This window comes from Pantherophis guttatus, chromosome 4, assembly GCF_059756535.1.
Source record: "Pantherophis guttatus breed Tessera chromosome 4, ASM5975653v1, whole genome shotgun sequence".
Taxonomy (NCBI): Eukaryota; Metazoa; Chordata; class Lepidosauria; order Squamata; family Colubridae; genus Pantherophis; species Pantherophis guttatus.
The window spans coordinates 59468098-59481123 of NC_142066.1; the positions used below are offsets into that span (position 1 = coordinate 59468098).

Here is a 13026-nt window from a genome sequence, read left to right on the forward strand (position 1 = left end):
GGAGGTCTTATTTTGGGGGAAACAGGGTACTTATCATTATTTCATAAGCATTTACTAGTGAGTTAAATCTTGTAATTTAAATCTTGGCAAATTTAAAACAGTTTATACCCACCCAAATCTCTTTATTGAAACTGTTGGTTTAGGCTAGTACCTGCTTGTAGAAGCTGATCATACATATTCACAGATGCTTTTACTTTTCTTAGCTGAATTAGATTTTTTAATGCAACCTCACTCACTTCTTCAAGTTGCAACTCCAACCTTTTGGGCATAAAACTCTAAAAGGAACAACACAATACAATTAGGATCAAATGTTCTACAAAGTGAATTTAGCAAGCTGCAAGGAGGCTGGTATGTCTAAGTATTTTATCATTCTAAAATTTATTAACTTTTTTCACTGAAAAGCAAGAGGATGGGATTCAGATTAGGAGTAGTAGCATGAAATTTGTATTTCCTTAATTTTGATGGATGCATGTCTTGAAAATAGCAACAATTGTAGGAACAAACCTCCTCCTCACTGGGCCTGGGACTTAGGTTCTCTGCCTTAAACAATTAGGATATTTTAAAATAGTAGGTTATATAAGCAGAAGTCTCAGTTTTCTAAAGGTCTTAGTCACAAACATATCTATGTACTATAGTGATTTTAATTTTACCATGACCCTTCCCAGTGGAATGTCATGCCCCAATGTGTAGTCATACTGAAAATTAAATTGAATGTTGCCATTTCAAACATAATAAGAATACATTAAAAAACAAATTTACTAAATTTGATATTAAACCACTTTGTTCTTAAGTGGCTCCCTCTCAGTTACCTGAATCCTAATGTGCTCCACCAAGGAATTCCAGTAAATCAAATGATACCTTGAGCGGCAATGACAGAATTCTGTGCATGACCAAACTCAGGTAGAAATCCACATTCAGACCTTTACTCTGACAGTAAGAACAGTGAAGCAGGATTAGCTCTCTGCTATCTTATACATATTAGATGCACTGATTCAATCTTACGACTCTTTCTCCTGCTTGCATGGCACAACAGAGTAAGAATATCATGCTCTGGGGCAAAAGAAGCACCTGGATTTCATTTCATCTGGACACAATTATTGTAACTGTGTTTGCTGTTTGCTTCTGATCTTGCTGGGTCAAATTTCACCCTAACCCCAATCAGAACCAGTATCATTGCAGATATCCTCCACCCTGTCCTGAAGAATTAAAATATGCAAATTGCTAATTGTGGCAGGTAGACCCAGCAAGTTTGTAACTATTTAAGCACAGAAGAAAAAGACTGAAGATTTAAACCCTGTGGTTTCTATACATAATGTGCTGATTTGTTAGATTTTACAGCAGATATTGTTCATTATTAAGTTTTCTTATGTTTATGGTAAAAGTGACCTTGCTCTTCAAACCTTATCCTTGATTCTTCCACTAGTGATTCTTTAATACTTTCTGAATTTCTAGGGAGAGACTTATTGCTCTGCCCTGAGTGAAGTTCTCACAATAATACCAGATTATCCATTCTTAAACGTCAATGTGTATAGGCAGCACAACATAAAATTATAGTAAGTCAAGCAATAATGTATATGTAGCAAAGAAAGAAAAGGTAGAATACAAGGATGGGCTTAAGTATCTTTATCATAGTACAGAACAAAGGACTGTGCCAAAGCAGAGAAATTATGAATCTAATTCAAATTAAATTATTTTAAGTGTATAGTATTCAAGCAGTGGATTAATTGAAGAAGTAATGTTGTTCATTGCATATGAAATCTATTATTGTATTAATAAATATGAATTATGTATTACATAAAGAGTGCAAAGATTACCTGAATGTGAGGTTCAGCATAATCTTTTTCAAAAAGTTCAGGATGTGTGTTAATAACAAATTTGGCTGCATTTTGTCCTGATGCTTTTGACATGGAAAAGAAATGCTGTGAAAAGAATATACCTGTATTACTTTGGAAAAAAATAATATATAATGCATCCTATTACTCATACAAGTAGTCGTTGACTTACAAGCACACTGAAACCAGAATTTTTGTTTGGCTGCATTTGCTATGTGAGACACACCTGCTATTGCTATCTTTTTTGCCACAATTAAGAAAATCACTGCAGTTAAGTTAATCATGCAGTGTTTTAACGGAATCCAGCATCCCACATTGCTTGTTGAAATGGCTAGGAAAATAGCAAACAGTGACCATGTAACCCTGGAATGCTACAACCACAATAAATATATGCCAGTTGCCAAGCATCCATGATCACATGGCCATGAGGATGCTACAACAGTCATAAGTGCAAGCATAAATCCCATTTTACCAATGTTGTTTATTGGCAGGAGTCCTTTCAATTAAGGAAGTAAATAAGAACTTGCCTTATGATCAGTTTGCAATGAACTTTAAAAAGCAAAAATATGTCTATTAAATAACCTTGGTTTGCTTAACAACCACATGCTTCAAAGTGAGTTGCTTAATGACCATGGTAACTTACTTTACAATTGTCATAAAAGTGGTCATAAAATTCAGTCTGATCACATGATACCTTAACTGACAACTGTAACAATTTACAACCAAATCCCAGGCTCCATCGTAGTCCCAAGGAGAGGACTACATATAACCCCTATAAGCAAATACATTTTTCTTATTAACTTTAAGTAAGGCTGTCTACTAAATATCTAATTTTTAATTAATTTTTTTCTTGGTTTATAATATGTGAAATTTAGTAAGCAGCTCTGCATACGACACAATGGGAGAGATAGATGTAGTTTTTCCTCTTCCAACTGAGCTTCAATTATTAGATTATTAGTGTGTAAAATAAGGGAATTTAGAATGCCAAAAGTATACTAGAAATAATGGAAGTGTACACTCTTCCATATATACAAATAGTAATGATTGGGAAGTAAAGCATTGTTTTATTTTCTTCTGGCAAATAAAGTTTCAGAAGAATCACTTACATGCTCTGAAGAATTTCTGGGGATAAGATAAGGATCATCTTGAAATGTATAGGGAACAGCTGTAATATCCTGTAAGGAGGAAGAAAAAGAATTTAATGTATAGATTCTGCTCAAATGAACAGTAAATTCATCTTTCTGCTGTACTGATATTAAATCTGTCAAATAATTTTATATTGGAAAGCTCTTTTATTAAGAAAAACTCATGACTGTACTCCTTACTACTACTGTATATTTGTAAAAGAAGCCTTGATAAGAGAGAAGAGTGTTTTACGATAATCAGCAATATGAATTAACCTTCTGTAAAACATTCAGACAGATTTTTCTCAGAAGGAAACTGCAGCTATCAAAAATTAATAGTCTGTAAACAACATCTTTGTGCTACTGTTTATCACAGAAGAAAAAATTAGTTTTTTTAACACTGAACACAGTATTACATTTGAAACTTATTCAGCTGAAAATATCATAGTTTCCTCCATTCATATAAAACAATACATGTAATGTGAAATATTAAAGACAACATGATACAGATAAAAATCTATTTTGCAATCTCTAGGGTATTTCATATCAAAAAAGGACTAGTAACACAATGAAGCTTTGTAGTACTTACCCTGCTTACAGTTAATGCAAGTGCCTGAAGAACTGCTGATTTATCCCTAATTTTAAGCAAAATGTGTTAAAGTTTAAATTTGCAGTATTATTTTTAATTTGTAAATTGATTTCAACAGAAACTATTATGTAATTTACTGAACAAAAATTCAAGGTTACAGAGATCTAAACCAATGTTTCAGAACCCCACATATTCAATTGTCAATAAACAAGCTTGAATGAATAAGCTTTTATTTAAATTGATTTATTTAATTAATTGTTAAATTTATTTGCCACCTACATGGGGCTACTTTAGGCAGTTTGCAGTAATAAAAAAGAAGAAAATGAAAGGAGGATAAACAGAAATAAAATAGGAGGATAAGAAAGGAAGACAAATTAGATGTAAAATAGAATCCATAAAATAAACAATGAAAAAGGAACACAAGAATACAATAATATGATAATCAATACATCAAAATGATGGATGGATCAACAGCAGAGAACAAAGTTGGGAGGTGGAGTATGCCATCAATCCAGCAGCCACCTCTAGTGTGGAACCCCTTTGTGCAAATAAGTAGTAGTTTCTTAATTAATTAAGAATATCTTGTGTAGTGCAGATATTTTATTTTAGAAGCTAAGCTTATATACTTAGGCCATAGTTGTACTAGACATACTATGCCAGAGGAATGATAGCTGCATTTATAGTAGATACGTTTGACAAGGCCTGGCTATGGTAACATGCACAACCACATTTGAACAGGAAAGCATGACTTATAGTTAGGCACAACTCATATTTTATTTTGAACTGGTACTACTTTAAAAAGGGAGAAAACTGCAAGAAGATATCATGTTATTTTAGAACATGATAAGCCCAAAACCAAATATTCACATATAGTTTACAACTGCACATGTTAAGCATTTGGGATAGCATCTAGGAAAGTTTTTCCTATAGTAAACAGATATCCTAAAGCAAGAAATTATGTAACAAAAATGTTTATGAACTTCAGCTGTTACAACATATGCAATAGATTCCTGGTGGCTTATGGGAAAATTTCACAATCATTTCACAAAGGTTCTGTAAAGCTGTATACTATTAGTTATGTTTATGGCTTATGGCTTTTTAAACTTATTATAAGTTGCCATAGGAGGATAGTAATATAGTTCCTGCAACAAAAAAGAATTTAACTTACCAGGTTTTTTTTCTTGGAAGGAAAATAGTTTCTTCTGCAATTATGAAAAACAAAAATAATTATAACTAACTTATTAAACTGTATACATTTGGAAAATGTCTAACTATTAAAATTTTAATTCTGAATGGAATTACCATCATTAAACTGGACTATTTTAAAACAACAATTTTAAATAAGTGTTGTCTGTATCAGAAGCAGATTTTGCCAGATAAAGAAGCTATCTAAGATCAGTTTATTCAGAAACAAGTCTAGGGTCTTCAAGTTTATTTTCAAATATAGACTATATGACATATATTAATTGAAATGATAAATTTATCATTTGCAAATATGCGTTTTAATGGTACATGCATGAACACAACAAAATATTATACCTTTCAGGATGGGGGATTTTTCCGGAAGGGTTGCATTTTCTGAATAGTACCTAAGAAAATATATATATATATGGATAAATGAATATATACATACATGTGTTTTTATATATATTTCTAACTGAACCCTCTTGAATATACAGTATTCTGGGATACTATATATTCATTATACTTTCCATTTTTTCCTACACCAATAAAGTTGTGAGGTAGATTGAGCTGGGAGAGAATGATTGGCCCAGTCTCCCAGCTGACTTGCTTGCCTAAAGAGGACAAGAACTGGACTTCTTGGTTTGTAATCCAACAACGTAACCAATATCCCAAATTGGCATATTCATTGGAAAATCAAATATAATATGGTAAGATTGCTTCTTTTTCAAGTTTCAATATTCACAAATACATTTTAAAGCAATCTTATTACAATGTTTAGCCATGGTTCATTTGCCATGGTTTACTGGCTAAACAATACATTATATTATAAAGCATAATTCTTGAAATACAGAGACTAAGTCTGTAAAACATCTTAAATTAAAATAAAAGCATCTTATGGCTGTGAAATATGAATCAAATCTATTTCTGAAAAACTATGTCAAATGGAAAGCAAGCAAAATTTTGGCTTTTTTGAAGCAGGTCTTTATAATTTATCCAAACACTTCCAGCAAGTAATGACTTCATCTAATATCCTCCAATCATTGATTAGACAATCATTGATTATTAGAAAATCAGGAAACATAGAAAGATCTCTCTCAGGTGGCATACTCTCAGCTATTCTCAGTTACCCACCAATATTAGAAAGTGTGTATTAAGTAAAATTATTTAATTTTTTGTTAAGTACAATAATCAAGATTAAAGCATCTCAAATATAAAGTTGTTTATCTAAGCTTGAATAGATTGACCTGTGGGACTCATCACTTCTCTGATTAAGTCATTCTTATTGTGGGGAAGCACTTTCTAACATTCAGGCATAAGTATTTACAACGGGCAGTGGAATTCCATAACCGGATATAGAAACTGAATAAATAAAAGGTCATAAGGATTTATGCACACCGAAAAACCATTGAGTAGAATTTTTAAGAGCTCTTTTTGTTATAATTTTTAATGCGAAGAGGGGAAATTTATTGAATATATGGGCAGTAATAACTGTACTTAATGTTAATTATAAATTCATCTACTGCATGCCATTTTTGTTCTTTGCATCGTAATTTTTAAAAAAGAGCTTTAGTGTGCCCAGGAAGGAAAAAAAAACACTTTAGAGCAAAGTTAAATAAATCTTAGGCTAGAACTTTCTGACTGTCTTCCTTTGGGGCACGTTGTAGTTCATGCGACGTTGTAGTTCAAAACGCCTAGAAAGCTTCAGATCGCCTACTTTTAAACTAATATAGCGGGAGGCATAAAATATAATTACGATGAAATCTTTATAACGATTTGCCATCCAGCCTCGAGTACGGGCATTCCAAGACCATCAAATGGATGCCATCCGATTCATTATATGACTGCTGCAACCTCGTATACTTTCAGCGCCTGACTTTTCCAAGGCACTTAAGGGGGCTCCTGCTCTCGCGTCGACCCAACCCAACGTACCTCTCGCCCGCTTCCCGAAAAGAGCCAGATGCTCCCGAAACGACGAGTCTTCTCTGCAACAAGTCTCGGGCGGGAAACGGACACAGCCGCAACCTCCACGCCGCCATAACGGAACTGCCCGCCATGCCGCCGAAATGTGGAAGGGACCGGAAGCGGAAGCTGTAGCCCCGCAACACAGCCGAGCGCACGCTGCGAGCACGCGACGGGGATCCCTCGGAGCCTGTCTGGCGATCACCTGGGCGGCTTTGCCCGAGATCCGGACGGTCGCAGCCATGGCTGCAAAGGAGGTGCCGTGGAGGCGCCTGACCGGGTTGTCGTTTGGGATGTATACGGATGCAGAGATACGGTAAATGCGGGCGGCAGGAAGGACAGATCCCTTCAGGCAGCGATCAAGACGCTAGTTTCCCCGGGAATCCGCCCACATTGGGGAATTGAGTTAATGTGGCCGCGTGTCATCATATCTGTCGGCATTTGTCGAAATGCGTGTTGCTTTTCTGACAAACCCGGCTGTTATCCTCAGGTTTTTTTACGTTAAAAGTTTTCGCATTTCAGTCTTAAGAGAGAATTTCAGTCTTCTCCAGTGTGGTGCCCCACTCACTGTATGTTGGTTTACAGTTCCTATTAGTTTTAGGTACCTAATACAAATTATTAGGCATTAGGTGGAATTCTGTGGATAAAGTGCAAGATAAACATCAGAAAATGCTGGGGAGACCCTCGCTTCCTGCTGCAGAGGACAGTTCATGACGTTTTTAGTTTGACCATAATAGAGCGTATCAGTCTTCTGCATCAGTGGTTTTATTAATTATTTATTAGTTAGACTTCTATACCGCTTCAAAGTGCTTTACAGCCCTCTCTAAGCGGTTTACAAAGTTAGCATATAACATATATGCTGTATATAGGTTGGAACATAAACCTGAACAATTACAATATTAAAGGGCCATTTGCAAAGTTCAATTGATATTCAGTCATTGACTGACTGCACCAAATACTTCCCTTGTTTTATCCTTTTTATGAAATCAGCGCTGTTGCTTCTTTCTTTTTCATGTCCTAAGTTCCGTAATAAACTATCATCTTTTGATTGAAAGTGCCCAATTCCAGTCCATTTCATTTTCTGATACTAAAATGTCAGTTGATTCATTTTATTTTAAACTATGTTCAACTTTCACATGTTCATGCTTCTTACATTATATTCCTACTGTAATTTTGTTTGTGCAGCTTTAGATTTTCTTGCGTCGAACATCAGCATCTAGATATCATATAGGTTTTAATCTACCCATAACATAAATACCATTGGTATTCCAAAAAATTTTCAGATTTTCCTCAATAGCATGTTGAGCTCCAGCTGATCCAAGGGGCCCATAATGCAGCACAACCTCATGAATTGTTTTACCATTATCCATGTAGTTTTCTTGGTAAAAATTGGATTACACTGATGAATTTGGTCATCTCTGTCTTAGATGTATGTCTGTCTGGATGATAAAGGCCATCTGGAAGGAGACATGCTTTTTGATCCATGCAGTAGTATATGCTGCTTTGGGGCATTTCTTTGAAGAAGTGATATATGCATCCTCAAGAAACCTTCACTAGATCGAAATGTTCTGGATCTAATCTCAAACCTTTCCCTTCTGGTGAATGTTGTTGACAAGGTGATTGGGCTATAGTCCTGGAAGATATGGATTATCTATTCTAAACTCTTTTCAATCTGGTTTCAGACTGGTGCATACTACAGTACTCATATGGCATCATAGTTAGGAAGAGGTTTCTGTGTCTTCAAATAGTATCAAGCAATTCTGATTAAAATGTGTAAAAAGGATATTAAAATGTATACTATCTAGCAATCCAGCTAAGCTCTTTTGAGTCTGTTGAATTTGACTTGGTTTTCTGTGTATCAAAACATAACATTTTTTTCTTAGTATATGCTTTGAGTTAATAGTCATATACCCAGTTATAGGACAGTTCTAATCAACAAATCCCCTGTAAACATTCTGTAATGTACAAGTTTGCATAATATAATACTTCCTTTTCTTTAAGTACAGTAGTTAAAAACTACTGTATCTCAGGCAATTGCTGTTTTGGAAGAATAGTTTCTGAGTTTATAATAAAGCTGTAAAACTTCTAGGAAATTAATACATGTTGAACTCTTTATATTGTGAAATGTGATTATTAATTTTAAGATTTCCATGACACTTTCTTTGCTCTCCCCCCTTTGCTTTCACTTTTAGGAAACTGAGTGTAAAATCTATAACCAATCCTCTTTTTCTTGATAATGCGGGTACTCCATCCCCAAATGGACTATATGATTTGGCTTTGGGTCCACTTGACAACAAGGAAGTTTGTGTTACTTGCCTGCAAGACTTCAACAATTGTCCTGGTCATCTAGGTCACATAGAACTACCCCTCACTGTTTATAATCCTCTCTTTTTTGATGTAAGTATATTAAGCCATAGTTAAGTCATGTGTGGGTATCAGTGAATTAATCATTGCATTCAAAATTTGAAAATAGAAGTATTCATAATTAATAATATATAATAATAACTTTTCCACTCTGTTGTAATATTATAATAAATTGGCACGTTATTAAACACATGTGAATTAGCAGGATAATAAAGCAACTGTTCTTATTTTCAGAAATTATTCCTTCTGATGCGAGGTTCCTGTTTGAATTGTTGCCATCTAACATGTCCACGAGCTACAATTCATTTATTACTAAATCAGCTAAAGCTACTAGAAATAGGATTAATTCAAGAGGTCCATGAACTTGAAGCAATTCTGAGTAGGGTAAGTTTTATTTTGCTTAATCTATTTTGACAATATTTCATATATTTGTAATGTCATAATTCTCTCAGTTTTTAGATGAAAGCGCAGATGCAATTGGTGACGAAATTGAAGAAGTGTTAAGTTGCCACACAAAGGTTATGCTCCAAAGTAATCAGCTTAGAGACTACAGTGCACATGTAAGTAAGAAGAATCAATATGTAATGCAATTATTTACACTGCTTTTAAAGAACAGCTTTCTCTCATTTCCCATTAATTTGTAAATCAGTGGTTCTTTGTGGAAATGTCATTTATTTTGCCTTAGTGTGTGACATTTTTATTTCATAGTTTGAGACCAAACTGTTATTCCCTAATTTCATCTATTGCAAAAGTAATGCAGTATAATTCCGGGCTGCTCAGAAAAGGAAACAGGGTTTTTGTCTTCAGGCAGGGAAATCCTGAATTCATTCTTCCTATGAATAGAATAGGAATAGGAATAGGAATAGGAATAAAGGAGTGGAGTGGAGTGGAGTGGAGTGGAGTGGAGTGGAGTGGAATGGAATGGAATGGAATGGAATGGAATGGAATGGAATGGAATAGAATAGAATAGAATAGAATAGAATAGAATAGAATAGAATAGAATAATGTATTGGCCAAATATGATTGGACAGACAAGGAATTTGTCTTTGGTGCATAGGCTCTCAGTGTACATAAAAAGACAAGATACATTCATCAAGAATCATAAGGTACAACACTTAATGATAGTCATAGGGTACAAATAAGCAATCAAATCATACTAGGAAACAATCATGCTCTCTAATGGTTTCTTTATTATCTCTTTAACATTTGTGAGGGTCATTGCCTAGTTAATGGATGCAGGGGCATATGTTGGTTTGCTAGATAATATTTAGGCTAGAAGTCCTAGTTAATAGGAAGAATTAATCCAGAATTTTCCTGGCTATGAAGAATTTAAAGGAGATAAAGCCTATGTGAGACTAAATGGAAAGCTTTGTGAATGCTTCAACACTGAATAGAAAGTAAGTGATGAAGGCCTGCTGTTCTCTTTAATGTATTCACGGATAAATATAACAAATGCTTGTGATGATATTGGAGGTTTCTTAACTCACTACAGAATGAAATTTTAAATTAAGTTTGTTCTTGTTAATGCTCACAATCCACTATATTTAAATTTGTGTTTCATTTACACAATAATTTCTAGAACTTTGCTTTTCATTCTTGGTGTAGGTAAAAAATGTATGTGAATGTAGAAGTAAACTTATCTCTCAGTTTTGGAAATTACACATGACTTCAAAGAAATGTCCAAACTGCAAGTAAGTTTTTTTCTTTTTCTAGGCATTTTTATTCCTCCTGCCTTCCTCCCAAGTTTAAACACCCTTAGGATTTGTCCTCATGTTGGGTTAATGTTTCTGTTTTTCCTCCCCTCCATCTTCAAGAGCAGGAAGATCACTTGTTCGCAAAGAACATAACAGCAAGCTCACTGTAACTTATCCCACTGTCGTATCTCAGAAGTCAGGCAAACAGACAATAGTGGAGGAAGTAGCAAGTATGTGTATTTTGTTGTATATTACACACACATAGATCACGAAAGTTCTTATTGAGAAATATTTTTGTCACACCAGAACAGTTATAGAATATGCCATGTAGATGTAGGTACAACTTTTAGACTGCTTTCTGTGTCTAGGTTAAAAATTAATTGAAAGGTATAAACACTTTAATAAAAGGTGAATTTATAAATTATTTCAAGACACAGTTTATCTGGGCTTTCTCAAATTTAAGAGTGAGAGGACACATTAACTTCAGTGGAATTAAAGCTAGTCCCAAATCCCATGGATTTCCAGTCTTCATTAAAATTAGCTTGTGTGGGTTTTCTCACTTATAAGCCATATTTGAATTGAATTGAATTCTTTATTTGGCCAAGTGTGATTATAGACACAAGGAATTTGTCTCTGGTGCAGAAACTCTCAGTGTACATGCAAGGCAACAGAATAATGATAATCAAAATAATAATAATACCATGATTCTTGATGAATGTATCTTTTCTTTTATGTACACTGAGAGTGTATGCACCAAGACAAATTCCTTGTGTGTCCAACCAATAAAGAATTCTATTATATTCTCTTCTCTTCTCTTCTCTTCTCTTCTATTCTTTTTATTCTATTCTATTCAGAGGGGGAAATAAAGAATATAATAAGAATGATAAATAATAACACTACAGCCATACTCTATGATAAATACATATAGACAACAGCGGCATCCGAGGGGAGGAACTGAAAGAGTTTATGTGCAGTATGTGAGGGGTCTGCAAATATCTTCTCAGCCTCCCTGACCTGTGCAATATAAGATCTTCTATAAAAGGCAGCCTGGTTGCAGTTGTTCTTTGCACTCTTAATTATCCATTGGAATGTGTACCTGACCTGTTCGGTTGCTGTACCAAACCAGACAGGTAGAAACTGTCTAGTTTGGTATAGCAACCAAACAGGATAAGTACTAACTTGTGGTTTCACAAACCACAATGGCTGCTGTCATATTTCACGACCAAAGCAAGCACCCTAAGCAGCGTAATGTCTGAAATAGCCAAATCTTAATCCATCCAACAATTATTCATGAATTTAGAAGCTTTTCCATATATAAGGAAAGTACATTTAACTGTCTTTGCAAATCATGTGAACCCAAAAGATGAATTCTTCAGTTTTTATTTGACACAGTATATGAACCGTACTCTCGATGCTCAAATCTACAAAACTGTCGTTTATTCACAATAAATAAATCACAATAAATTGAAAATGTGGTGTAATATAAGATAGCAATTGTCTACTGATTGAAAATACCTGGAGAAAAGTAAATGCAGAAATTGTTTCAAGTACCTTGTGATAGATGTCAAAACATACAATAATTCAAATTTCTTAGCTTTAGATGAAACTCAGCTGGGAAAACGAGGCTACATGACACCTTTGACTGCCAAACAACACATTGAAGTTTTGTGGAAGAATGAGGGTAAGTGAATAAAACTGCTTGCTGCTCTTAAGAATTAATACCTCTTTTCAATTTTCAAAATAAAAAAATAAAAAAATGCTGAAAGCTATAGTGTGGCTGATCTATTTTACTTTAGTAACTTTACATGCTGCTGTAACTATTGTATGCATAATTCTGAGTGGCTTATAGATCTCATCAAGTAATAATAAAATTAAAACGATAACAGTATAAACATAAAATGACAATAAAATAACTTTATAACCAGCAACATCCCATTCCTTAGGAATAATCATAGCAACGCCCACATTAGGAGAATCTGAAATGACTCAGTCAGCCCTAAGTGCCCACTGAAAATATCAGGTCTTAATGGCTTAGAAAGCTGACAGGATCAGAGCATGTCTGATATTAGGAGAATGCTATTTTAGAAAATGGGATAGTGATTCGGAAATAATGAACTGTAATCTCTGCAAATGACATTTCTTAAGGGACAGAACCCTAGAGGGAAACTTCCCTTATTCCAATAGATGGACAGATACTGCTGAGAAAAGGAACCCCAGCAATATTTAGATCCTGAACCATGAAGTGTTTTACAAATAACAACCAGCACTGAGTTATTCTA

At 34.4% G+C, this 13026-nt stretch overlaps 2 protein-coding genes across 2 annotated transcripts in view; one reads left to right on the forward strand and one right to left on the reverse strand.

The window, feature by feature from the left end:
• The window catches only part of PTCD3 (pentatricopeptide repeat domain 3), a 33108-nt gene extending 26299 nt beyond the window's left edge, over positions 1-6809 (reverse strand). The window contains exons 1-7 of the mRNA XM_034416150.3: positions 6660-6809; positions 5085-5134; positions 4714-4747; positions 3546-3591; positions 2939-3007; positions 1815-1919; positions 152-275 (exon numbers count right to left, since the gene is read on the reverse strand). Coding sequence (XP_034272041.1) covers positions 152-275; positions 1815-1919; positions 2939-3007; positions 3546-3591; positions 4714-4747; positions 5085-5134; positions 6660-6784 — 553 coding nt within the window. The 5' untranslated portion in view covers positions 6785-6809. The remainder of the gene's footprint in view (positions 1-151; positions 276-1814; positions 1920-2938; positions 3008-3545; positions 3592-4713; positions 4748-5084; positions 5135-6659) is intronic.
• A 9-nt stretch (positions 6810-6818) lies between these two features.
• POLR1A (RNA polymerase I subunit A) overlaps positions 6819-13026 on the forward strand; it is a 45639-nt gene continuing 39431 nt past the window's right edge. Inside the window, exons 1-7 of the mRNA XM_034416149.3 lie at positions 6819-7005; positions 8882-9086; positions 9288-9437; positions 9506-9613; positions 10659-10744; positions 10868-10977; positions 12342-12428. Of these exons, the coding sequence (XP_034272040.3) occupies positions 6932-7005; positions 8882-9086; positions 9288-9437; positions 9506-9613; positions 10659-10744; positions 10868-10977; positions 12342-12428 (820 nt within the window). The 5' untranslated portion in view covers positions 6819-6931. The remainder of the gene's footprint in view (positions 7006-8881; positions 9087-9287; positions 9438-9505; positions 9614-10658; positions 10745-10867; positions 10978-12341; positions 12429-13026) is intronic.